The 27211-nt window shown below is 39.2% G+C and overlaps 1 protein-coding gene across 1 annotated transcript in view; it reads left to right on the top strand.

Annotated features, from left to right (window-relative positions):
* ARHGAP10 (Rho GTPase activating protein 10) overlaps positions 1–27211 on the top strand; it is a 137868-nt gene that overhangs the window by 25000 nt on the left and 85657 nt on the right. Inside the window, exons 2-3 of the mRNA XM_054632836.2 lie at positions 16050–16145; positions 16235–16296. Of these exons, the coding sequence (XP_054488811.1) occupies positions 16050–16145; positions 16235–16296 (158 nt within the window). The remainder of the gene's footprint in view (positions 1–16049; positions 16146–16234; positions 16297–27211) is intronic.

The raw sequence follows: 27211 nt of genomic DNA, 5'->3' as shown, positions 1-27211 counted from the left end.
AGCTCTAAAGCTTTGGCAGCAGGGTGAATTGTGACTGAAAGTGCCAATTCAAAAGTACAGCAGCCTTACTTGTTGGAGCTAATCATCTTTAAAGGCTTAATGTTCTTTGTTACGTAGCTTCTGACTGATCCTGTCTGAGATTTTGTGCCAGTGTGGCCTTCATCTGTTCAGGGCAGTAAGAAACAATACTGCCATGATACTGCAATGTTTTTAACATGCAGGTAGTCCTAAATCATGGTGATTGTAGGAGGGAGTACAAACCTACCATGACTGTACCTGTGGTCTGGCCTGTGCAGCTGAGCACCACTGAGCTGCTTCATCTGCTTCTCCCTCCTTCCTCACCTCCCTCCCCAGAGTCTGGAAGGTGCTAATTGATTGCTGTGGTCTGTGACTTTGATACTGTTTTGTGCTGCACATACTCAGAACAGCAGCCTGGGCCTTGAGCAGCTGCTTTTCATTGAGTTTGTAGTGTGTATGTTTGCATCTTCCTGTAAAGCACGGCAAAGCACTTTTAATAAAAGTATTTAAAAGTACTTTTAAATGGGCAACGTAGAAAATTACAGCCTGATTTTGACTCATCAATGTAGAGACTAATGCTTAAAAAAACCAATTAAGTTTAAAATACCAGAGCTGATGTGTTAAAATGGGGTTTCTTTTCACCTGCTTCAGCAATAATTTTATTCTAAACTGGGACATGAGAAGAAATGTTAATAAATGAAGAAAGAAATGCATTTAGGAACTTTCAGTGTAGGACTTATCTATTGGTGCTAACTGGGACTTGAAAATGAGATTAAGGAAGAATTTTAAGGCATATGCCTTAGTTGGCCAAGGGATCTTTCACACATCTTGCAGAGTTTTGCAACAATCCTGAAGAGCTGTTGCTTGTGAGGAGCAGAAAAAAAAGCATGAAGATTTGAACTGACACTTGGTCTTCAATACTTATGCCACTAATCCCAACCTAAAAATGTTGTGTTTATATGATGAGATGGGTAGGAGAGTTGCTGGTGCCAGTACAGTACACTCACTAGGTCATTCATTCCCTGTGGTTCTGAGGACCACGTGTGGACAGACCACTTTTGTCTGTGCAGTCTGCCACAGACCAGAATTGTTAGAAACTGTTCTGGTTTACATCACTAGACTCATTCAGAATCCCCTGTGTCCTACAGAAATCAGCAAATGTTTTTTCCAGCTGTCATTGACAATGCATTCACTGAACACTTCAGGGTTCCCAGTGTTTTGCTGCCTTATTTTCAGATGTGGTAGATTGAATGAGACCAGTTCCTTTGGTGTAGAGAGGTTTTATTGACATTTAAGGTTTGGGGTTTGTTTTGTGGATATTTCATTGATATTGTAGTCCTGCAATTACAAACCAGCAGTGCAGCACAAATGAGATACAAGACTGGGATTCCTGACTCCTTCCTTCTGGTCTGTGTGGCAGATGAGCTGGGAATTATCCAAAATAAGGTTTGAGCAAATGAAAGTATACTTGATTTGTCTTGTGACAGGCTCTTCTCTTTAATCAGAAAACTACTGACAACCTTTCAGAAGCTTACCATATGATAACTGCTTCACAATACCTCTCTAATTATGTTTGCTTTCTAAATACTTGTGTGTTGAGTAGTTCTTGAGCATGCTGTTGTTGCAGGATTGAATTTGACATGTCAGAGCATCTGTCACTGCTCTGGAACAACAATGTATAGCTGTTTTTCCAGGTGCTTGGAAGTTTTCTCATAAAGGTAGTGCTCCAGATACACGAAGTAAACTGTTCACAAAACTAAAAAAATCTCCATGGATTCTTCTAGTTATCCATATGAAGCTACCTGTGAGAAGCAGTAGCAGAATTTCAGGACCAGGCTTTGCCAGTTAAAGAGCCTGCCATGAGTTGCAGCTGGATCCAAGGATACTGTGATCATTCATGGTGGTTCTTCAGGGGAAAGAAGAGACTTTTCAAGTATGCCAATAGATGGATATCTCACATTAAGGAAGCCAGCTGTGAAATGTTTGCTCTCCTAGTGTTTTGTTTGTTTGTTTGCTTTCCTTTTGGGCTTTGTTTTTGATGTAGAAAGCATGGCTGAATGTCCAAGGAGAATAACTGTGCTGCTGTACATCAGCGTGTGTGTCTCTCCTGTATTTAAAAACAAGGTGTTTAGATTACAGTGGCACTTGGAAAGGCAGGGGGGGATTAAATCCCTGTAGCTGAGCAAGACTGAGCATGGTTGTGGTGAGACCAGAGACCAAAACCTGAGGGGACACTTTTATGTCTGGTGTTACTGTTGCTGTTTCCCTAGCTATGGACAGAATTTGTTCAAGTAGTTCTTGTAATGCTTTCTCTTGGATTTTAATCTTTCTGAGGGAGGAAAGGAGGAGAAGAAAAGTATTTCAGTTCTCTAGAACAAGATGCTTTTGACAGTATGTCTCTCTTAATACTATTTTAGGTGCTTAAGTGGAGGTAAATACTAAATTGTAGGTAAAACCCATGCTGTCCTGTGACTGCCTTAGCTGAGTAATCACTGCACTGGCGGTCAGTCTGTCTGTCTTTCCCTCTCTTGCTTTCAGCTTATGACTTCAAATTTATGGAAAGCTTCTGTCTCTTTCATGTTAGCCTAAGCTGTAGGTTTTCTTTGTCCCTTGAGTGTGGGAAGAAACAGACTGCTGAAGGAGCCAGATGGGAAGGTGTAATTTTGGGAAATATGTATGTTACATTGTCTAACAACTCTGCCACTCCCAAATCTGTTGAAATGTGGAGCTCCATTTTATTACTTAGGTTACTTTCAGGGTGTTTTTTTGCTGCTTGAGTGACTCTTATCTCACAGTTAATTTGTATGTTTTGATAAGTATTTGTTAAAGGTTTCTGTTTTGCAGCTGAAATAAATGTAATGTCAAACTTGTAAGAAAGCAAGAGGTATTATATTAGGGAAGACATGGCTTTGTTTTCTTAAAGGAAAAGGTCAAAGAGAAGGGAGAGGACTAAAAAAAATAAATAAAATCCTCCCTTCCCCTCTTACCAGTCATCAAGGTCAGGTTCTTTTTAATTTTTGTAAGTAACTCTGTGCAATATTGCCCAGCCTTCCTAAAGTACTTTTGCATGTTTTCAGGAATAGATGAAAAATACCCTTCTTTTCTTCTGTGACCATTCCTGTCACTGGTTAGAGTGCTTTAAAAAAGGAGAAAGGAAAGGGGCCAGAGTAATTCCTAGTTTATTTCAAATAAACAAAGTGTTTGTTTTTCTAAAGGCCTGTGGTTTTCAGAAGAAAGATTTATAAAAACGAAACTTAAGAGCGTACTTTTCCTAACAGCCTATGATTTTTTTTTTCCTCAGAGATCAGGAGTTTCCATGTAGCAGTCTTGTCATCTTCTGTCCCAAAGACACAGGCTTGGTCACTTGAGACTGAGTCCTTTCTTTAGCTCCAAACCAGAGATCAGACAGTATTTAAGCACCACCTCTTTAGTGCAATCCACAGAAACCTGGTTAAGTCTGGTTATTATTTTAAGGGCAGTTTACAAAAGAACTCTTTTCACTGGAATGTCAGCCAAGCAAATTGCTTTCTTGTTGATTTGTACTCTAAATGTATAAACTTAACCACATGGCAGTTGGACAAGTTGGATGATAACTTTAACTGCTAATCTTTTCAAGTTTTTCTTTTTTTATGGTAATGTGTGTTGTGGCAGAGGGTGGGACAAGCAGAGGACAACTTCCCTATCAATTTGATAAAATCTAGACCTAGTCAAGCAATTATACCCTGCAGTTGTCATGATCATTGGCATGTGATGACTTGTTCAAATTTTTGTTTCGTTTGGTGTTTGTATTATTTAAATACTTTGTTTTCTTCCATCATCCCAATTGTTTTCTGCTTGCTTCCAAGCTTGATCTGTGAATAAATAATCAGATAGAAAAGGCATGTGTATTTCAGGCTCTGTGAGCAGACAGGACAGTTTGTACTGGAGAGTGCTGAAGCTGAGCTATAGAGCCAGTGCAGCTGGAGTGCAGAAGGCAGAGGGGTTTGTCCTTGCAGGACAGTTCAGAGTAGGTAGATGTACATGTCCCTTCCCTGGGTTGTACAGATGCAGTGCTCTCACTGCTGAAACTGGAGCTTTTCCTTCAGATTGTTGTGTAATTTATTGTCCTGTCTTTGTATAGATAATTTGATATATTTATCATTTCCCAAATTCAGAATCTGGGGCACTTCTGTGAGTATAGGACCTTTAACAGTGTGCCCAGGTGGCCAAGAAGGCCGGTGACAGCCTGGCCTGGACCAGCAGTAGTGTGGCCAGTGGGACCCAGGCAGGGATTGTCCCCCTGTTCTGGTGAGGCTGCACCTCAAATCCTCTGTTAAGTTTGGGACCCTTCCTGACAAGAATGACATTGATGGGCTTGAGCATGTCCAGAGAAGGGCAAGAGAAAGAATTTCTGCTTCAGACCTATGAGGAGGAGCTGGGGTTTTTTAGACTAGAGAAAAGGAGGCTCAGGGGAGAGCTTGTCCCTTGTTATAACTCTCTCAAAGGAGGCTATAGCCAGATAGGGATTGACCTCTTCACCCAAGGAACAAACAACAGGGCAAGAGGAAGCTCAGGTTGAGCCAGGGGAAGGGTAGGTTGGATATTAGGAAAAAAAAATCTTCACTGAAAGGGTTGTCAAGCATTGGAAGAGGCTGCCCAGGGAAGTGGTGGAGTCACCATCCCTGGGGGTATTTAAAAGTTGTGTAGATTTGGCACTCAGGAACATGTTGAGTGGTGGACTTGGAAGTGTTAGGTTTTGGCTGGACTCAATCTTTTCCAACCAAAATGATTCTATGACTCTATAACATAGATTGTCACAATCCAAGCAGCTTCTCATTCCAACTTTTAGCCTGGCAAAATGTTTTCGGGGTTTTTTTTCTTCATTTTTTTGCGTTCTAGAGAAGGGAGCCCACGTATGTGGTGCTGAAATAGCAGGCCAGAGGCCTTACAAACTGAATCTTGACTTGAGCTGACTTAAGCCATGAGAAAACCGACAGCTCTCAGTAGAGAACAGTCCTGCAGCAGTGAAAAACAACTTGTTTTCCTGAGAAACTCTAGGACTGTGGAAAACAACCTGCTTTCCCTGAGAAAGAACTCTAGGACTGTGAGAAACACTAGGCACCCGTAGAAACCGTTTTTACACCATTAGGTAGAAAAAGGAAAACGTGATGTCACAAACAGCCCATTCTGCATGTACGCACCAGGGGATTGAGTGACCAATCTATACAGGGTAACCACTTGTTACTGACCAGTTTGGGACAGACAGGAGATGTTCTTTGAAAACTCTGTATAAAGAGATGTGGGAATAAACCGTGATCTTCTGGTTTGGTCCATAAAAAAGTGTGTCCTGCATCTTTCTTTTAACAGCACCACAGGGCCACATGTCTAAATTAAGCTGACAACATTTGTTGGAAGCCATGGGTTGCTTTAGTCTCTGCTCTGGTTTTGTCTGCTTCTCACTTGTTGTGATGTGTAGTTAAAGCTTCAAGTGTCTCTGGGCTACGAGGGCAGGGTTGTGGATCCTTAAGCTGATGGTAAGCAGGAACAGTATTTGAATATGAACTGTTGTTTACAGGATGCAGAGAAGAGAGACAAAGGAAAAATAAATTCTTTCTGTTTTATAAACAAGTTATCTCAAGCTTAATAATGCCTCAACTCCAGAAATGGCAATGAAAGCACTTTAGAAAACATCTTTCTATTTGCAAATGCTGGCTCACTCCTTTTCCCTCAGCTTCCACCAATGCAACTCAAACATGACTGAACCAAGTCCTGAACTTCTGTATTTCTACTCTGTTTTAGGAAGTCTTCCTCATATCATCAGAGTGGGGAGAATAGTCACATCCACTGCAGGAGATACACACTAGAGTTTCTGAGGGAGGTTGTGAATTCTTTCATGGTATTGCTTGTCTTGGGTAAGAAACTGCTTTATCTGCTCTCATGAGAACGTCTTATGGCAAAATGCACAATACCTAGTAATGCAGCTGGAACAGTTAAGTGAGGGAAAAATCAAAAAGTTACTTAGGCTTGGGCTTGCACTCAGAAATTTTGTATGTTATGCTTATTTAGAAACAAAAAGCTTGACTTTTCCCCAAAACCATAATAGTAGACTTAAGGTAATTCTTGTGTCAAAGCATGGAGCATATAAATAATATAAAAAAGAGTCTCACTGTATTATATACTGTAAGTGTTCTTTTTGTTTGAAAACAGAATGAAATATGGAATTGCATTAGAAGATGGAAACATTTTTTGCTTCCTACTGTGTAGGATTGCAAGATGTTTCTTTTTCATGCCTTGTGCTTCTCATGAGGATGTGGTGGTTGCTCTTGCCTATCTTTAATTGCTTTTGCTCAGTTATTTTATTTTTTGATCATTTAGTGATCTTTGATTCAGGAACCAAGTGCCCTGATATCTGGGCTTGGAAACTCATTTTTGAGAAATGTACTGAAAACCCAAAGCAGTGAGGCTTTCACATGCTTGTGTGCCAGAAGCTTTAAGGTCAAAAGTTTTTTCCCAGTCAGAGTCAGTGAGTTTTACTGTGTGTCACTTTTGAAATGCACATTATCAGCCTACATTTGATTCATTGGCCTCTTGTAAAATTTCTAATCTGGAAGTGTCAGAAGGATTACAGGATTTCTTTGCACAGAATCCAACTCTTACACAACCATCTGGACCAAAGATGAGTGAAGTTTCTCCTTTGGCATGTAACACACTGCATTATTGACTATTTAAATCAGTATTTCCTGCTAAGCTTTCTTAGCAGTTATTGGTGGTAGAAGCAATAATTTTATTCTTTGCTCAGACAAATAAATTGCAATAATTGGAGAAGCTGGCAGGTGAAATGAGACTGGGACATCTGGGCTTTCTCTAGCAATAAATTTTTTAAAAGAACAACAGTGAGAGCAGGGAAAGGGGAATATAAAACTCATCCTTTAAAGTAAAGTTTCATGTATTTTGGTGCTTCCTGTAACTTTTTTTTACTTAAAGGAACCTTGTACTCACAATAAAGATGTTGAAATATTCTGTTATGTTCATGTAAGGCTTTGGTCTGACCTAATCAGAAGCTTCATTTTTAGTATGTTTTAGTCAGAAACAGCTCATATTAGAGCTGTCAGGAAAGTTTTTTTTGACACACAACTGTTGTGTCCCTTTGCACTTTAAGTCCCTATCTGACAGTTTTGGAAAGGTGTGGAATAAGGCTTTTTTTTTTTTTTAATTTACCCAAATTTTTAAAAAATCGTGTTAAGTTACCCATTGCTATGCTGTCTGCTGCTTTTTCTGGAAACTGTATATGACAGAAGTACAGGCTGTCCTCTGTACCACAGTTGCTGCCAGCTGTTTTCTCAGTCTAAACTTGGATTAATTTCACTTCTGTGTCAAGCTGCAGCAAGGTTATTCCTGAACTCTTCCATGAGGGTCTGTTGTGGTCATTCTGTCCTTCTTGATGCTGAAGATTGATCTTTTAATAAATAAGGAAATAAATAGCCCAAGGATTGGGCACTAGGTCATTATGTGTTGAATTATAGATCTCAGCTGCTCAAATTTATCTGATTTCTCGTTGTGTTTTCCTCTCTCCTCTCCCACTTGAATCCTGTTGCACTTGGGAAAATGAAGCTGTGTTGTCTCAAGTCTTTGCATACTGGAAGAGTTTTGCTAGACGTTCATGACTCATAAGCAGAGGAATTGGTGAAAATAGAACTTTACTTTTCTGAGCCTTGTATGGGCTTACTGATGATGAAGTATTTGGTAGCCATTTGATTTAACACCCTAATTATAGGTGTGCAGTTGTGCTGGATGCATGTTTGGACATGTTTTCTTGTGAAGAAATCACAGTATCATGCAAGTTTGATCTCCTTCTTGGTTTTTCTCTACGTATGCAAATATTTAGGTAGTAATTCCATACAAGTGACAAAGTTTTGAGATATCTGCCATTTTAGAGGGAAAAACATATGAATGATATTTTTTCCTGCAAAGGTATTTAGTATTTAATGTTGACATTTCTGCAAAAAAAAGGTCTTGCTGGAAATATTTCTTGGATGTGGACTCTGAGATGATGTCTGCCCAGTGGCAGCAGATGTGGCACATGAAAAACCTGCAAGCTGGTGTGTTTGTTGTGACCTTCCTGTTCCAGGCTGAGCTGGACTTCTCTTCCAGCTTTCCCAACCACATGAAGTTTCGGTCACATGTGCTTTCTACAAGAAGAGACTTCAAGTAATGAAGTCAGTCCTGTTTCTTGGAAGGAGGAATCTCTGTGACTTGGTGGTGGGTCAGGACGTCTGCTGGTTTGATGTCACAACTTGACCTGACTGCCATGAGCAAATTTTGCTGACTGAAGAAAGTAGACGTGTCCTGTCAGTTATTTGGGTTTAGAAAAGTGCTTTGAATTCAGTGATTATTTCACTTAAGATGAGTTGTGTGGGGTTAATGCTTCGTTGCCCATTTTCACAGTGTGGATTGGATTATGTGGGGTTGTTCCTGGACCACAAACTTCTTTTATAATTTGCAGACTATAATGGCAAAATTTAACTTCTGACCAACAGTCAATTCCTATTTTTCTTTTGCAATCAAAACAGTATTTCAGCACAATATAATCTTTTTTATGTAAACATTGTCGTTGTCTGGGAACTCAGTCTGGGAATGAAAGCAATTATCCAGAATTTAAACATTCAGAATGCTGATGTTGGATAAGTATCTGTAGAATAAATAAATTTTTTTCTTCTAAGTGCTTTATGGAGTTTCCCAGTTGAGAATGTTTTCGGTTAACTAGCACAATTTTTCATCCTTAAGTAGTCTGGTCTTCTGATTTACTTCCTACTGAACAGCAGTAATGCATGAAGGCCCTTAAATCTGTGGTGTTTGTCAAGAATTTAAATTGAAGAATAAAACATCTGGAAATCTATGATCTACTTAGTGATCAGAGTTGTTTTATAAATTCTATCAGTTTTAAATTTCCATTTCAGAATTTGTTACTAGTGGTGTAATCTCACATTCTGAATTCATATATCTTCACATTAATAATAGTAAAATCTGGATCTCTGAAAAGAATTTTTTCATTTCACATTGTCTAATGCAGTCACTTTTGGAACACAATTTACAGGTCTGGGCTACTTGAAGACTTGCAGATATTGTAGGAAGCTTTGCCAGGGAAACTTTTGATTGTATAAGTACTTGATATTGTGTGTTCCAGCATTGCTTCTGGATGGATGAAGAGTTTTCTCTTGGGAACAGACTGTAGAACAGTGGTGTCCCTCTTGCTGCCATTTGGTGCAGTATGGCAAAGTGAAACCTTTGCAGCAAATCCTGAACTCCTGGTTTTTGTCTTTGGGAACCATGTGAATTTGGTGGAATGCTCTCATAGTTTCATGCATTGCAAATCCGTTTTTCCTTATTCTTTGCTTTCTAATTTATTATTTCTTTCATTCTATTTCATTGTTAGAGGCTCAGAGTTTGTAGGGATCAGGAAGATGGTTCTGATTCCTTTGAAGACAGATTATCTTTGTGGTGCTTCACAGGAACTTCCCTCAGAGTTGCAAGGCTCTTCAGCAGAGACTTTGGGATACAAGTCTTAAGTCAACGTGATTGCAGGAATATTCCTTTACCACTGAAGCAGAGAATTTATCTGCAGGATTGTAGGACCAGGAATGGAGCTTCTCTTTTGCTTTCATAATGTAACTTATGCTGTTCCTGAAAAGCAGAACTGAAAGATGTAGTCACCATCTGAGCTGGCAGAGAGGTGGGAAGATTTTTTTGTAAGAGCTTCTTTGGAGATGCTTTAGAAAAACCTTAATCATTGCTGAGATACTAAATGTGCTTTTTTGCCTAATGCCTCTGATGCAAAGAGGAAAATGGCTGCTGGCAGATTTCAAAGATCCAACTAAAAAGGCAAATAACCAGAGCCCAAGAAGGTGTGGTGCAGCTGAGGGACAATACCAGCAGGACTTGGCACTTTTCCCATACTCTCCTAAGATGCTACTTTATTTCATATGTGGTAATTAACATGTTAATTACATGTTTTGTGATGTGAAGGATTATGAAGTTTGTACCCTTGTAGTTCGAACGGTAGAGAGAGGAGAAATGAGTCAAGTCTGTTTTCACTGATAAAAGTTGTGCTACACAATGTGACTTGTTCAGACTAAATAGCCTGATTTTACTTGTCCCAAAATTACACCCCAGTTAATGACCCCAGCATGCGGTAAAACTGGTAATAGGGCATGTTCAGCACTGTAGAAGAAACATTGGGGAGCAGTAGGTTGCTAAAAGAGGCACTGTTTGGAAGAAAGGTATTCATTGCCATGATATTAGTAGTTCTCTTTTTATTAGATTGAACACTAAAAATATGGTTTTGTTTTTGGCTTCTTTGTTCTTGTTTGGAGAGTCGTGACAAAATCTGAACTTTACTGTAGTAGAAGAATGACATTGGTTCTTATCTATGTCAAGAAGAAAAATTCCATTAGTGATTAAGATTGCTCAAATTCTTATTGATCTCAAGTTTTTACATATAAATTACCTTAGAGATGTTTGTTTTTCATTTTACTCTTGCAATTTCTTTTTTTCTGTTTGATGCAAAGTGTTTGGTTGCATCCGTTTTGGTTTTGTTTTTTTTTTTCACTTTGAAAAAACCCTTTCCCAGTTAAACTTTGAAAGACTTTTCCTAAAACATTGCTGCTGCCATCCCTCTTTTTTGTTGCATTTTGAAAATTTAAACTCTCACTTACGTGCCTGGAAAAATTTCTGCGGGATTTTCCAAAATAGTAAAACAATTTGTAACTTTGGTACACTTAATGTGGAGTTGCCTCAGACCTGAGCATATGAATGAGGAGGGTGTGAAGTTGTTGACAACTGGAGAGGGGCCTTTGGGGCAGCATGAGCAGGATGCTACTTGGATTAAACTGAAATGGTGAGAGGTTGAGCTTTTACTTATTTGTTTTAAAGGTGTGGGATTGACCAAATGCACTGTATTATGCAGGGGAGGCAGGGGGGGAGGGAAGTTGAGTCACTTGACAAGTCAGTAATACGTTACTTTTTAATCCTCATAGCCAAAATTGCTAAGCTTTCAGAAACCTGTGAGCTGCCATGGGTGATGTGACATGATTAAAATGGGACTCCAGAAACCTCTTAGATTTTGAACTTGATTTCCATTCAGGTTTTGGATGGGAATGAGTAACTTTGTGTTTTAGCTTCATTGTAAATTTTCTTGTTTTGATGACTCTTTCAATATATTTATCAGATAAAAATGAGGAGTAAAAAGTTTATTTAGTTTTAGGGAGTTGGAATGTGTCACTGCTCTTAGGAATTCTGCCACATGGCCTGCATCTGCTAAGTTACTAAATTAATCCTGTTTATCCACCTTGCTAAGGTAGTGACTAAATCCTGTTCATGCTCTCAGTGTCATGGATTATATTAGATTCATTTTTCACCTTGTGAAAGGGGACACAGAAAAGGAACACAGAGTTGCTTTTAAAGTGTTGAGATGGTGCATTTTTTGTATAAAAACGTCATATGAATCTGTACTGCAGCTCTTGGACAAACTATTTTAAGTGCTCTGTTCCTCTGAAGCTGCTTTGTTAGCTCTTGTAGGAGATTGATGCCTGGGAAGAAGAGGGGAGAGGCCAACTCAGCTCAGCTTGTTCTTGCCTTTTTCACAATGGTGTGTGGGTTGCCTCATCTTGGCCTACTGCAAAGAAAATACCTTGAGAAATCTAATATTAGCTTAATTAAGCTTAAAATAGCTTGAAGATGATCTTGGTAGTTAAATCTAAATGTTTGTTAACATTCTAGCTTTTTAGGGAGGATGTTGTTCAATGAAGCCAGAGCAGTTTTAATCCATGTTAAATAAAGCTGCTGGAGATCTCTCATTCCCAGAGTGTATCTGTTAAGAGTCAGTGAAACTTGAAGTTAGGATTGAGGAATGGTGATGTAATTCCAGTCCTTCTTAAAAGCTTGATGCAGAAATGTTGTAGAAAAATATTAACACTCATATGAATGGGTGTAGTTCTATTGTTGTAGAATAGAATGTAGAATATTCTATTGTTGTAGAAAAATATTAACACTCATATGAATGGGTGTAGTTCTTCTGCTTTCCAAAAGAGATCCAGAATAGCTTTAGAAAGCAATATTGTCAGGCTTTGTGCAAGACTTCTGGTTTGTGTGGCTAGCACTGAGATTAGGACTGATCTTAAAGGGAGTCATTGGATTCTGGTGCTGTTAAGTGAGGCTTGGCCACCACCCAGCAACTAATGGTGTCATGTTGGCTCAGCTCGACTCAGATAAGGAACAAAAGTATTTTCTTTCAAATCCAAATGGAAAAAATATCGAGGTTTTTGTGTAGGCTACTGGCAGTGCATCTGTCACTGGACAAACTCACAGGAGCACTTGTTACCAAGGTGTTTCAGAGCAAGGTGAGGAAGCAGGCAGCTGCTCCTGTTTCTTCTGCTCTATTTTTAAATAGTTGCATTGAACATGAGGAAGTACAGTGTAGTGATATGAACAATGCCAAAGAAAAAATGAAAAGCTGTACTGATATGAATAATGCCAAAGAAAAAAAAATTAAAAGCCCTGGTGTCCTTGGGTCCCCTCCCTTCTCTCCTTGGAAATCTATCTTCAGCCTTTTGGTCAAAACATTTAGCAGATGCTTAGTTTCTTTTAGTGTTTTAGAAGGTGAATCTTTGAAATGACTCTGCCTTATGGGTTTGCTGGGATTCCATTGTATTCAGCAGTGTTAGTGTTTGGTTGATATTTAAAGCACTCTTTGATCTTGAATGCCCTGTTCCTCCTTTTTCAGTGATAACCGCAGCTTGTAACAAGCAACAACCCCATTGCTGCTTCTTTTATCTTTCAGTTTGGTGTTACTTTGTAAATATGGAGATTAAAGGGAAAAAATAGTTACTCTTCAGTAGGCCACAGCAATATTCACATAACCAGTTAACTGCTCATGCTGTTTGATACCTAATTGTACTCAACTGCTGTCTTATTCTAGTGTTTGTAGCTGGAATCCATTCGGGTTTACAGTCTGCTAAATAACACACACTGGTCCTGCAGGCTCTCATGCCGGTCTGCAACAATGCTGGGATGTATCTGTCAGTGCCAGACAAATCATTTTGCTCTAGTAAAGGTCTTCTGACACATTATGGAAGAAGGCCAAGTTACGTTTATGAAATTTCTAATTCAAGCAACAATGCTCAGCATTTAAATTGTAGCACAATAGTCAGACACTATACTACTTACAATGATATCAGCATCTAGTTTGTTTTTATAAATGCTTATAGTTGGGTGAACTTATGTGTATGTACTGTAAGACATTTGGAATTTATCAGAGCAGTTTGATGGTGTTTGTCCCACAATGGAAGGCTTGACTGCAAGTAGTCTCAGGTATCTCACTCTGGCTGGTTTGTCAGGTGGCAAGAAAATCCACCACAAAGCTATGCTATCTTCCTTTTTTGTTTGTTTCAAACCACCATCCTTGTAATTTTTCCTGTGCCTTAACAAAAAAGAAATCAGTATTCTTGCTCTGACCTTCTGAGAAAGTTTTCCTCTGTTGCTATTTGATACTTGATTTTGCTCCAGTGACTTCTTTTGTTGAAAGTGCTAAGTCCTTAAAATCCAGAAAATCTCTTCTTGTTTTCTTCCAGGTGTTGATTCAATAGTCAAGTATCTGCAACTTCTCTTGACCCATCAGGCTGTTATTCTGTGACCCAAATCCCCAAGTCCCTCCCACTCACCGATAGTTTCCAAAATTTTCTGTAATGGTTCTTAAACGTTTCAGAAATTATTTGTGGAAATATGTTACAAAAATTTAATGTATCTTCATGGTTTTAATGAGGAACTCTGCAAATATGGCTCTGATGTGTGAAAAGGTTATTGCTTCCAACAATGTAGTCAGTCCTTGGGTCAGTAATTTCCAATCCCTGAGCAGGTTCAGTAATGAGAAATACAGGAATATGGGTTTCGGATCCTGTGAGAAGCTGAATGTTTTAATTCAGCCCATTCTCAAGCTGACTGTAGATGTTGGACTTTGCACTGAAAGAATCTGGGTGTGGCCATAAGTTTTGTTTGCTGTCACTGTCACGAGAGAGGTGAAAGTTTGACAGCAGTCTAGAAAGGCTCATAAAGTCACTAATATTGTACCTGTTCAGTCCATGAAGGGAAATGGGGGTGCTGTGTGTGTGTGGTGCTGCATGAGTCTCTTGGCATCTACCTTGCTCAACATGATTGAATGCTTCACCTCTACAAGTAGGAGAAACATAATAAACAATTCCTTCCTCTAGCGTGGCACTGACTCTCATATGACAGGGCTTTGGGAGGGGATTATTGGATTCAAGAAAATTTAATAAGTTTGGGAGAGTGAGTGTTGTTGGAACCATTCTCCCATAAATAAATTCTTTTCAGCCTTGTGCTGTGACCTGGCTCACAAATAAGTGTAATATTAGATGGTTAAGAACCTTGTTATTTTCCATATTTAAGCCTTTCACAGCCAACAGAACTTGTTTCTTTCACTGTTTGCTTTATGAACAGCTGTTCAGCCCACGAGACATTTGAATTAAAACACCCATGTTTCCTTTCTCATGGGAGTTAGGTTACTGCTTCCTTCAACCTTCTTATCCTTGTTATTTCAACCCTGTGCAGCATCCTGCTACATCATGTGTTGGAGGGTACATGCACAGGTTTAGGAGGGAACAGCTCTGTTACACAATGGCTGAGGAGAGGGCTAATGAGAAATGGGTGAAAAGAAAGGAAAAGGAACAAAAAGCTTTTTTTTTTTCATTTTAGACTGTTTTGCTGTTTTTAGAGTATTTGACTTAACATTTTAAGTGATTGAACTGAACTTCCAGTATAAGGGGTTGTACTATGACATGTGATAAAATACATGATGTGTCAGATGCAGGACTGGTAATAAAATTAGGTGATTTTTTGTTTGTTATTGGTAAAACAAAACAAACAAACAAAAAACCCCAAACTAAAAGAAAAAACCCAAACCAAATTACCTCCCTCCTAAAACTAGAACAAAAAAGACCAAGCTGGTAATCTTTTAGTGCCTGTTAATATTAAAGAGCAAAATGATTAGGTGGCCTGTTAAAAGAGTTCTTCTTAACCCTTCAGAACTGCATGTGATAAGAAAAAGATTATAGATTAACTAAGTACTTTAGGTTGTCCTTAACTTTGGCTGACAACAAAAATGTGAGTAAAACCTTCACAATTGGGTAGAAGTGTACCAGGACAAGCATCCTTTTTTTTTTTTTTTCCCTCCTGAACAATTGAATCCTTCCAGAACTTGTGACGTTCCCAACATGCACATGTCAGCACAACAGAAAAGTGTGTGCACAGTGTTTATTTACAGCTTTATGAATTTCAGGGAGGGTTTATCATGATGATATTGTGACTGAATATGGAGTCTAATTACATCCTGAGAAGTGCAAGAGTGCAGCCTCTGACCTGAAATTGTCAAATGTTAATGGGTTAAATTTGGATTGCTGGGAATGTTTTATAGCTATTGCAAAACAGTTATTATATAAAATTAATTTTAATGCTGTGCATTTAACTTAGCTTTTGGCAGAGTTTAACTCCATGGAATTTCTAGTTCAAGTGCAACAATTCTATTGTATTGGGTTTATGTATATTTATGTATAAAGGTTTCACTAGCAGAGTTATCTATATATAGTGCCTAGAAAATTCCAAGATGTCTATGTGTGCTGATGAATATATGAGCGAATTTAGGTTAGCAGAGCAAGACAACTTGTACAACTTACAGTGTTGTGCCCTTGACTTCTGTAATTACAGATTTGTTTTCATGTGCCCTAAGTTGAAGTGCACTGTAAGGATAGACACAACACTATACACATGATCACATGTGCTTTCTACTGTATAGCTTTGCATCAAGAAATCTGTGTGACAAATGCCTTATCAGAAGAGGATTAGGCAACACTGGATGTCCTTTAATGTCTTTAGACAGACCTGTGTTAAGAGTTTCTTGTAAAAGTTGGTTATTCTAGGTATAGAAAGATCTTCTGGCCTACATAAAATGACTGCTTACCCTTCAACCTGTGCTCTTTTTCTTGCAGACCTTTCAGCAGCCCAGAGAAAATTTGCCCATTCTCTGAGAGACTTTAAATTTGAATTCATTGGTGATGCAGAGACTGATGATGAAAGATACATAGGTAGGTAAGAAGTGACTATGAGTGGATATATTTTGTCAATGCCATCCTGCAACATGATTAAACTTTCTTTGTATTATTTTATATTACAGATGCATCATTTCATGAGTTTTCAAACTTTTTAAAAAATCTTGAAGAACAAAGAGAAATTTTGGTGAGTTGAAATAAATGATTTAAAAAGCTGTGCACATAGCAAAGAGATCAACATTAGGTGAAATTGCTTTTATTGCTTTGTTAACCACCAAGGTGTTGATATCACTGACTTTTAAGTGGGAGCTCTCATTGTGCAGCCTCTGGTTCTGTAGTCTAGAGTGCAGACAACACCTTGTTCTCATTAAAGAAGAAATCTGTATGGTAGGGATGGATAAATATGAGTTGGTTTAAAATAGTCATGCCCAGGTTAATTATGGCTAGGGTGAATGGGAGAACCACCCTAAGTTTGTTTACCATTTCCAGTAAAAAGCCAAATGAAAGAGTTAATGCTGCAGCAGGGGACACTCAAGTTCTGGCAATTGGCCAACTTTGGATCCAGAATCTCTGTAGCTCTGGCTTCAATGCTTATGTGGATCTGGGATGCAATCTGTTGTATTTATGAAGTAGCAGACTTAGAAACCTTTACCTTGTATTTGAGCTTCAGTGAGAGGTTGGAGCTGCAGACAGTTGCTCTGTTGTGTAAAAGTTCTCTGTTCTGTTGCCTGTGATTGCTTGGGGTGTAATTAGTGAAATATGGCTCATGTTGGCTGCACACAGGGCAGGGGCTGAGAGCTCTGCCAAACACCTTGCTACCTGGGTTTCCTGACTTTTCAGAAGATGGGGGTTTCCTTCTGGATGGTTTCTTTTTGGTTCTTCTCAGCAGCTGCGTGCCCAGCTTTTGTTTCAGAGCAGTGATTCATAGAGCAGCTGCTGTGTACCCAGTTTTCTTCTGAGTCAGGCCAGACTCTCCATCTGGGACATGTGCTTAGATCTGACATGATAGCAATTGCATTTCTTGGTATTTGACATGTGGTTATATCTTTGCCTTCCTGGAAATCAGTGATCCCTTGGCATCACTGAGAGGAAGCTGAGACTAATCTGCTGTCTTCCCTGTTTCCTTCTGCCAGAAGCTGTGCCTGCAGTGCAGGGATATGTAAATAAGTGATAAAAGAACTTGTGAAAAATTCTTTTTTCCATGTTTCTCTTTCCAGTCCTGATCCCAGTAATATTCATGGTTCCTTGTAAGTGTTGTGTTCTGTTCTGGTATGCTGTTCTGATCTGGAACCACATTAAGGTCTGAATTAGGGTCAGTGTGGTTCTTCACACTTTCCTAAAAACAGTCTTTGCAGAGGAGAGACAATTTTTCAGTGTTTTGAGCTGTTTTGCCAAATCGTAGAGATTGGCTCAAGTATGTTTCAATACTTCTTTTGCTTTTCATAATACTACAGTATAGTCTTTACTTTGCTTTTTCCTGTCATCCATAACTGTATTTTATTTTAATGAATTGCACAAATCTAATTAATGAAAATCTTAATGAAATTTTATAGTGAAAAATACTTAATGATTATTTTTTGATGTCAGGCTTTTGAGGGATGACTTAACAATTCCATGGCACATTTCAGTGACTGTATCAACAGCTCTTCAGCAGGGATAGATCACCACCACAGCAGGATGTGCAGAATCCAGTGCTGTCTGTCTGGATTGTGAAACACTTCCATTGTTCAAACGGAATGCCATGAAACTGTGTTAACTTACTTTGTTGGTGTGGTGCCCATGCTTACACAGAAGGTGCTATCATACTGAAAGCTAACTTGTGTCAGTTTCTCGATAGGAAAAGGATGAAATGCAGTTTTTGTTAGAACTGTGACTGATGAAAAACAGGGAGTATAAATTGTAATGGGGAAAATATTTATTACCAAATGGAAACAGAATATATTCTCTGAGTTACCAGATGTGTGACCTTTTTATTTCATCTGTAGTCTAGCAAATGTTATGTATCATTTCTGGAGTGAGCTTATGTAACAATGGCTGTAAGTCTCTAAGAAAATGATTGTATGGTGACTGGAAAAGATAATTTCCAGCATCTGCTCCTCCGGCTATTTTTTTTTTTTTGACTTCTCAGTGGATGTTTTAACAGTGGCATGAGCTCTAGAGATACTCCCATGGAGAATATTAGGACATGTTGCATTCACAGATGTTTGCAATGAGGTCAGGGTTCCAAAGACTTTCCATTAAGATGCAAAATATATAGCAGCATTTTTTTTCAAAAGCACTCAGTCTTTGTTAAGAGTTGAGTATTTCCCCCCTTACTATTTTGAGTATTTCCCCCCCTTACTATTTTGAAGATGACCAGAGGATTTTGGACTGCTGTCTTCAGTGGCATTGCATAGTTGAATAGATAGGCAAATTTCAGGCCCATAAAGTTATATTAAAGAAATCAATGAATAATTACAGGACAAAAGGCATTTCAGACACAGCTGTGCATTTTGGTTTTTTAGATACTTGAGAGAAGGGTTATTTTTTTCAGAACTGCTTTGTAAATGAAACAAATCTGCACTTAAAATACATTCTAGACTCAAAGTAAATGCTCATCATCTCCTCTTCTCATGGTTTTCTGACATTGTAGTGAATCCAGAGTCCATAAAACTTGCTGTCAGTGTTTACAATGAATGTTGACCAGAAAGGTAAATTTATCTGGTGCATATTTATTTGGTGGATATAATTTCATTCAGATGGAATCTTTCACTTCATGGTTTTACCATTTCTCCCATCTCCTTCAAAGGTTGCTGAAATTATATCCCAGGTGTCAAAGGATTTAGTTGCATATGAAAAGAGAAGTTGGCAACAATTCAAACATTTCACTGAAATTATTACAGAGTGGTCAATAAAAAACCAAATTACATCTTTCCGTAGCACTGTAGCTTGGTGAAACTCCCCAGGGCAGAAATGGATCACTGTCCCTGAGAATATTCTGGAAATTATTTTTAGATGTTGAGGATGAATGGAGTTGTAGGACTTAGATTCTGCTCCTTTGGCACTGCAGAAGTGCTGTGGGAGTTCAGGGATGACAGGGAACTTGGCAAGGTGGTAGGAAAAGGTGGGATGAGCGAGGCCCAGCATGGTGATGCTCAGATGCTCTGTCTCAGTACCCAGCTGTTCCCCTGGTTGCCAGGGAGAGCACCAAACCCTCCCTCCCAGCCCCACTTTTCCTGGCAGCAGAAGGGAGCTTTGATTCTTGTGAGGGACTGAGAACAGCAGGTTTCACTGTCTGCCCCCATTTGAGCTGTGGTGGTGAGCAGAGAAGCGTTACCTGGTTAGCCTGTGGCTCTTGGTCCTTTCCTTCACACCTCCCTTTCTCCATTCCAGGCTACTCCTAAACAACCAGCTTGCCCCTAATTAGTTTTCCCTGTTGGTTCCAGTCTTGCTAAGTCATAACCAAATGTGATAGCTCTTGTATTGTTCCCTCAGTTATCTTGGCAGTGCTTGGCACTCCTGCTGTGGTCACCTTGGTGTGCTGGCTTTGAGTGCTTTCCCTCCTTGGAGTTCCTCTGTCCTCCTTGGAGTTTATCTGCTTCTGGAGTTCACGTGATTCTTGTCAAGAGCTGGTCTAACCTGTTCTTAAAAAAGTTCCAGGAACATGGATTTCTCTTTATTCTGCTATTTAGTCTTCATTTCTTTCACCTCATGTTCACACTGAGTCTCCTTTACTACAAGTTAAGCTGGGAAATTTTTAAAAATTTTTCTGCCGTAGTCATGGAATAAAACTGATCACTTTTCCTTCATGGCAGTATTTTTATGGTTACCCTTTCTAAGTGGTCTTTTACATCTGTATTTTTCCTTGTTCAATTTAATTACACTGTGTTTAGACCTTCTGTCTTTTATGTTAGAATTACTGCTTTCTTCTCCTCTTCTTGCTTTTAAGTTGCTGCTATATTTGCTCTTCTACCATCCTCTGGGACCTTGCTTGCCTCTCCCTTTAGTTTGCTTTGCTGATTTCCTAAACTATTCTGAAGCAAAGCCCCTTCTGACTTGAATGCAGTTAATACTTCTGTTGTGTGATGTAGGAATACATCTAATGGCTCTTAAGGAGTGCTTTCTCCCCTTAAGACCTGTTTTCCCCCCTTTGTTAGATAGATATAATTTAACTGAGGGTTTTTTCCTTTCTGGAGATAATTAAAATCTGTTGTCTTGTACACCATCATTGATTTGACACTCATTTCAGTTCAATAATGGTTTTATAGCTCCCTTCCTCTCTCTTTTCAGAAACATAGGAAGAACCTCTTTTCCTTAGAGTTTTTTTTTTGCTGTTGCCAAATAAAATTTTTTTTACCTTCTTTCTAATTTTTCCCCTACAAACTTGTCTATTTTCTTTTCACTCCATTACATTTCTCTTTGTATAGGATTTCTGATACAATTATATTCACCTTATATTCCCTGTGATTTCCCAAGGCAATATAAGCAAGCTGTTTTACTTTGATACATTCTCTTCTGTTTCCTGCTCCATTTTTCACACACTTCTATCCCTTCAGATGTCCTAAGAGGAAAGGTACTATGCAGCTATATTTTAAAGTCTTTTTCCTCCTTTTTTTTTTTTTTTTTTTAGCAAAAAAAAGGGCTTGTTCTTTTGCCATGGGTATCTTTGCAATTTTGGCCTCTGAAAAAATTCTTTTGCGTTCTTTGTCAGTTTTGCCAGTTGGCAGAATCAAATCCAGATTAACATCTCTGAAAAGCAGAGTTATTCCCTGGTATATATCGGGAGCACAAGAAATGGTTTCTCTATGGATTTTTAAAGAAATATCCCCGTGAAGTCACTCTTTTAGTCTTTCTTTTATTACTTCTTAAAAAAAAAAAAAGGAGGAGAGAGGGCTTCTCAGTTTCTCAGTGCTTTCACAAATTAAAAGATGTTGTTAGCATTCAAAGGTGTACACTCAAAAGTTTAAAGATATACTTTAAATAATCTGTACACGTATGTACATTTACTTATTTATTCTTACTTAAACTACCTCTTGTGATAAGATATGGAAGTGCATGAGTATTTATTTCACAGGTGAAGTGCTCACTTAACACACAGTGTTCCTGCATAGCTAACTCTGTTACCTTTTGTCTAGTGACTTTTGTATCTGGATCCCATTCAGCAGCTGACTCTGCTGTGAAGATGGTGGTATTAATTTTTCTAATCTTTTCTTTGGCACTCTTCGTGTGGTATTTAGGGGTTTGTAAATCTTAATCTCTCTTGACAGTAATCTGAAGAAATCTGTGTGAAGGAGCAATCAGTTGACTCACTGATCTGGAGTAAAAGAGTACCCAGTAGTCTTAGATGTGTGATGCATTCAAGATCTGTTCAACAGGAGTTCAAGGCATTATGTAGTGCTCCATATGTTCAGATGCTTTTAAGTTTGCTGACAGTGCAAACTGCTAAATATGTCTGCCAAGACAATGGAAAGGACATAATTGTTGACCACTTCTGAAAAATTAGGCTGCCAACAGTACATTGAATATTTCAGATGCAGATAGAGAGGCACAGCATGTCTCAGGAACAGCATTTGAGTACCTTAATTGCAGCATCTACAGTCTTTTCTGTGCAATTTTTCTAATTTAATAGAACATTTTCCAGTTTTAGAAACAAGCAAAAAAACTGCTGCCATATCTCATTGCCCAGCCTCCCCCTTTTCCTCTGCTGGGCATGAGACCAGATGACAATCCTGTAATTATCAAAATATGGAACACGAAGGTACAACTATGAGTATTTCAGCCACATCTTACTCTGATTTGGTGGCTATTGACATTGAATGTTTCATTTATTTGTTGGGTTTTGAATGTCATTTACAGTCTTCTGAAATAGTTTTGTGGGTTACATATGAAGTTGCCCACATCAGTCTATAAACCAAAGATGACTTGCCTGTACAATAGAAAAAAAGTTCAAAACCAGATCTGGGTGTGTTCCTCCCACCTCTGAGTGAACACAGCTGACAAGTCCTGTTACCACTGGCTTCCTCTTCCAGATAACTCTGTGGTCTCACATGCATCAACATCATTCACTAGAGAATTTTCATTCTGTTAGTTCATCATTGGGAAATGTTTGGAATTTGCATTGTAAAGCTGTCACCAGTTTGGATTTTGCTGGTTGTTAATAACAGCACTGTTTCTTCTGGAGGAAAGCGCTGATAATTGAGCAATTCATTCTTGACTGAATAGTGATGCCGTTGTTTGCTGCTGGATTCCTTGACTTTCAGAGGCATCTTTTTGCTCAGTGATGAGCTTTGCCATGCATCAAGAAACTGGGAATTATGCATTTTTCTTTTCTGAGCAGCCTTTTTCCTTGGTCAGGACATACAAGGTCTATGGTATTGAAACCAGACCATGTTCTGGTGTGTTGCCGTTTGCTAAGGTGAGGTCTTTCTTAGAGGAGTTATCCCCAGCTTTCCTTCACTGCAAATGGGGAAAGCTGATTTGTTGCAGTGTGTGAAAGTCTGTTTCTCGTTATTTTGTTTTCTTGTTTGTTATGATTATGGCTTTGTATGGCTTTACAGTGGAATGTATTGCTAAGAATAAACTTACTCAGAAGACAGGACTATTAAATAGCTTTCAGTAAATAATCTTTACTAATACCCACTGTCTATTTAATTATCTTTTTTTTTAAAAAAGGAAATTATGTATTGTTTCCTTATGATACCTATCTGATTTTAGAGGCCAGCAGTTTCATGACAAGGGAATCAATGAGGGCAGCATTTCAGAGTAGGGCACAGCATAGCAGATGGATCATAGGAGGCCCTTTTAGCTGTCTGTCCTTAAGGTGAGTCATGAACTTCCAGGAGATGAACAGGAAACAACTTTTCTGTTGAAGGGTGAACTCATGAGTCCAGCAGTTGCATTTCCTGTAAGGCAAGGCTGCTGCTTGTGAAGGAATTAGGAAGTGCAGAGCACAGGATTCTGCCTGTATTGAGGCTTGTCAGGCAGTGGCTCAATGGTCTAGGAAATTCCCCTTGGAACAGTTTGAGAAACTTCTTGTCTTCCTGCCAAACCCTGAGAGTATTTCTCTGGAACACCTAAGAGGGAGGTGATGTGTTTTGTTACAGATGCCTCCTGGTGCTTCAACAAAATATGTTGTCTCTAGGTGAGGTGTGTCACTGGTCCCCCTGGCTCTCTTGTTACCAGATGGTTTCCTCCACAGCAAATGAATCCACTTTTTTATAGCCTCTGCACACATGCAAAGACACACAAGTATTAATGTGCTGTGAGACCTGCTTAAAAATCCTTTAGTCTATGTACTGCGAGCCTTCTAAAAACCAAACAACTCCTATGTCTGTATTCTCAATGTGTGCCTGACGCCCTTTCAGTATCTAAGATTGTAAAGCTACAGGGAGAGCTCTAGAGCAGGGAGAAAATCCAGACGTTTATTAGAAGAAAACTTGATTTGAAAACAAAATAATGAGCCTTGGGGGTGGTTTGCACTGTCTGCAGTCATCAGTGCTCCAGATAAATGCAAAACCAGTGCTGAGGTGTGGTTATAGAGAGACACCTCTGTCTGTAGGGCTGGCAGGGGGGTTGGCTGTGCAGCTATCTGGGGGCATGTGTAAGAGCAAATCATATTCTTATGGGAAAAGAAAGAATAGAGGTTCAGACTTTGCAAATAACATCTAATGTTTTCAGTAGTGGAATTGTATCTGCAAATTTTAATTGTACAGGATTTCAGACATATGACTTAATGCTTTGAGAAATTTCAGTAGCAAATCACTATATGAAGTAGGAAAGCTTTTTGGGGAAGATAATAATCTTTCTATTTCTCTCTCTTCCAACATTGGAGGTATCAGAATTGGCTTTTTTTTTTTTTTATTAGGCTGAATTGTGCATTTTCTTAGGGAAAACGCAACTGTATCCTCTGTAAGTAGAAGAGGAGCTGTAGTGGTAAATATCTTTATTGGAAAGTGAACTTCTTTATCTAGCAGCACTGTCAACTATTTTGTTATTCAGTCACTGCTAGGTATGTCTTCCTTTCTGCCTTCTCTGTTGCACTCACTAAGGCAAAGCTTCCTTCCCAGATCTGGTTTCATTGACACTTGCTCAGTTTCATGGGCTTTGCCTTACTGACACGTTGGCCTCCCTCATAGCTTTGTTGAGGGACACCCAACAATCCTGCTCCTGACTACAAATAAATCTGTCGAGTTGGTATGCTCAGAAAATAAAACCCCTCCTTTATGCAAGGCATCCAATCTGCATTCCAGTTCCTGAGATGGAATTGGGAACTCAGCACTCCTATGTTGCAGTACAGTCTGCAGGAAGGTGTTTGTTTATGGCTTAATTTTTCTTCTTTCTCAGTAAACCTGTTTTGTTTTATGGAAGAATGTGTCAATTCAGACTGGAGCAGAGTCAGGATATGTATTTACCTCACCACTAGAGTTGTTGATGAGCAGTGTGCAATTTCCAGTGCTTCCAGTAAAGGCTGAGCTCTAAGAATGTTTTTAGGATGAAGGCTGGGAGGCCAGTGCTGCATTTGTCTAATAACAAACTTTGATTAACTTAGGTTGGTTTAACCTTTTTAGCCACTGAACTTTGAGGAGAGCTCTTGTGGGTTGCTACTCCTTCACAGGTCATGCAAGCAGCTTTCCTCCTCTGCAGTATAAGCCTGGTTGTGCCTGGAAAGGGAGTGGGAACTTAGAAAACCTGCTCCTGCCTACTGCAGGAGAAAGCAAGAGGAGCATTGAATGCTGGTGCCTGATCTTCTCTGTCAGATAACAGTGCACAGGAGGAGGTGTTGGTGGAAGGAATTTGTCCTTAAACACCTCTACTCCCGCCTTTTCTGGGAAGGGAAGAAGCGACAGTCTAAATGGAGTGATCTTGTGGAGTGCCACTGGCTGCTCAGTGACCTGTTGGGTCCTGCTGACCTGACTGAGGAAGTATCCAGCAGCTGTGAATGAGCTTGCTAATGGATTTAGCCTGTACCTTTGAGGGCTGCAGTTGGAAAGAGAGGTTGGGGCCCTATAATCTAGGATCTGTACAATTTCTCTGCTGAGCAAATGGAGTTCTGTAAAGGCATCTGAAATAGATACACACAAAGCTGACAGCACGCTTCAGGATGTGGGAAATGTTGGATAGAGCGATCTTCTGAGGTGGTGATGGCTCTGATGACTTTATTGCTGCTGTTGCCAGGTTTATGTTCAAGTTCAGTTAATTCTTTGACCTTTCTGTAGGTGCTGTAAGCAGAGCAGGACAAGTGTGAGCAGTCTGGGGCTGTCTGCCCGGGACACGTGCGCACGTTGGGTTAAACATTTCTGGGCATTCCTGAGAGTCTGACATTCACAAGACTGGTTAAAATTCTGTTACCTGAGACATGACCTTGTTAGATTGGTTCACTTAGGACTTGCGTGCCACAGTTTGCCTGCCAGATATAATTGAATATATATTTGTTTCATGGAGGTTTGGATAGATGAGAGATGTAAAAAAAGGGATTTTAAAATGTCATTTCAAATAGTACATTTCTGTCATAATCTGTCAGGATTAGAGAAGAAGAGGGATGAAAATGAATGTAAGAGTCAAGACAGAAGTTGAAAAAGGAAGGAACATCTAGTTTCATATTAATCAACTTAAATGCCTAGTTTAACTTTTGCTGGAAATTTTCCATTTTAGCATGATTCTAGTTCTGAAGACAAGTACAAGTGATAATTACAAATATATTTAGGTAATCCTTTGCTTATATGCTAATTTGTTATCTACAGTTTTAAAAAAAAGAGTAATTTTAAGTTTCCGAGATATAAATAAGCTAAGAATGAATAGCAGTGTAAATAATTTTTTTTCTATAAATAATAATACATCTTTTTGTAATTTTTCATGACAAGCACTGGATTCTGCGTACTGGAAAACAGCAGGAATGAGTCTCTATTTAATCTTGTATTGGAGGTATTTTAATTATGAGCTTGGTCAGTCAGAAGAACATCTCTGTAATTCACTGTTGAATTTACCATCTTGCATTCTTATATATGGCCTGGTATGAAGCTCTGTGAGAATGACCAAAGCTCTGCAAAACCTCACTCCACCCAGAAGTAATCAAGAGTTCTGTTATTTAACCCAGGCACAGAAAGCAAAGAGGGTGACAAATCAAAAGTACCTTCATGGCAGGCACCTGGGGATACATCTGTTAACAAAAGTTTAAGTTGTGCAAAATGAGAAATGTCTTTTTTGGAAGGAGGGGAAGCTTGTTTTTCTTTTAATGAAAGAATTACTGGCATATCATCCCTCTGGCAGCAGTGGAATCTGCTTCTTGGCAGTCGCGGAGGAGAACATCCCATTTTGATTTAAAGATTATTTTCTGCTTCAAACAAATTCCTGTAGTGGTTCCCATGGTTAATACTGCATAGGAGTAGCAGGACAAGTGATTTACAGCCCTGCTGTTTTATGAAGCACAGCCTTTTATGCATATAATTTCCTTTTTTTGGTATTTTTTCATTTGTTACATCAAGGTGCTATGGTTTTCTTTGATTTGGACTTTGTGTTCAGCATACATTCAATGCGTGTTAACCTTACGCTTTTTTGTGTAAATGTTCAAAAAACTAATAAGCAACTTGTCATTTGTTAATTATTTTTAACCCTCTAACCATGTGAGTTCTCAGTTGTTACCTTTAAATGTTTTGAAAAGATTCCAGTAAGTGTGGTGCTCTACCTTGTGGAAGCTTGTGCCATCCTCTCTGAGTTTTCTCCTTCACTTTGTTAGAACAGAGAACAATTTGAAGTTTTCCACTATAGAAGGACTGATTGTGAGGTTTCCAGGCTCACCACTCTGACTTGAGAGTTCTTCCTCCCAAGGGTGCACTGAAGGGTGCTTTAAGATGTTTTTGGCAAAGTCACGAACTGGATGCAGAGGGAAGGTTTGTGCTGAGAAAACGTGCTCTGAAGTTAGGATGTAGCTGGTATGTGGATGACTGTGCAGCACCCAGTTTGGCCCAGACTTGCCAGCCCTTTGGGTTTCCAGTTAGCTGCAGGTTGGTGTGCTGTGCTGGCCCTGCAGAAATGTGGGTTGCTGTGGTTACAGTGGATTGGCAGGATGACTCCCACAGTAATCCCTCATGGCTGCGGGGATGGGTGGGAGCAGCTCAGATTTGTGT

Source organism: Agelaius phoeniceus, chromosome 4 (genome assembly GCF_051311805.1).
Source record: "Agelaius phoeniceus isolate bAgePho1 chromosome 4, bAgePho1.hap1, whole genome shotgun sequence".
In the NCBI taxonomy this organism is placed as follows: Eukaryota; Metazoa; Chordata; class Aves; order Passeriformes; family Icteridae; genus Agelaius; species Agelaius phoeniceus.
Note: the sequence above shows the minus strand (reverse complement) of the source record. Positions and strands in the feature narration are given on the sequence as shown.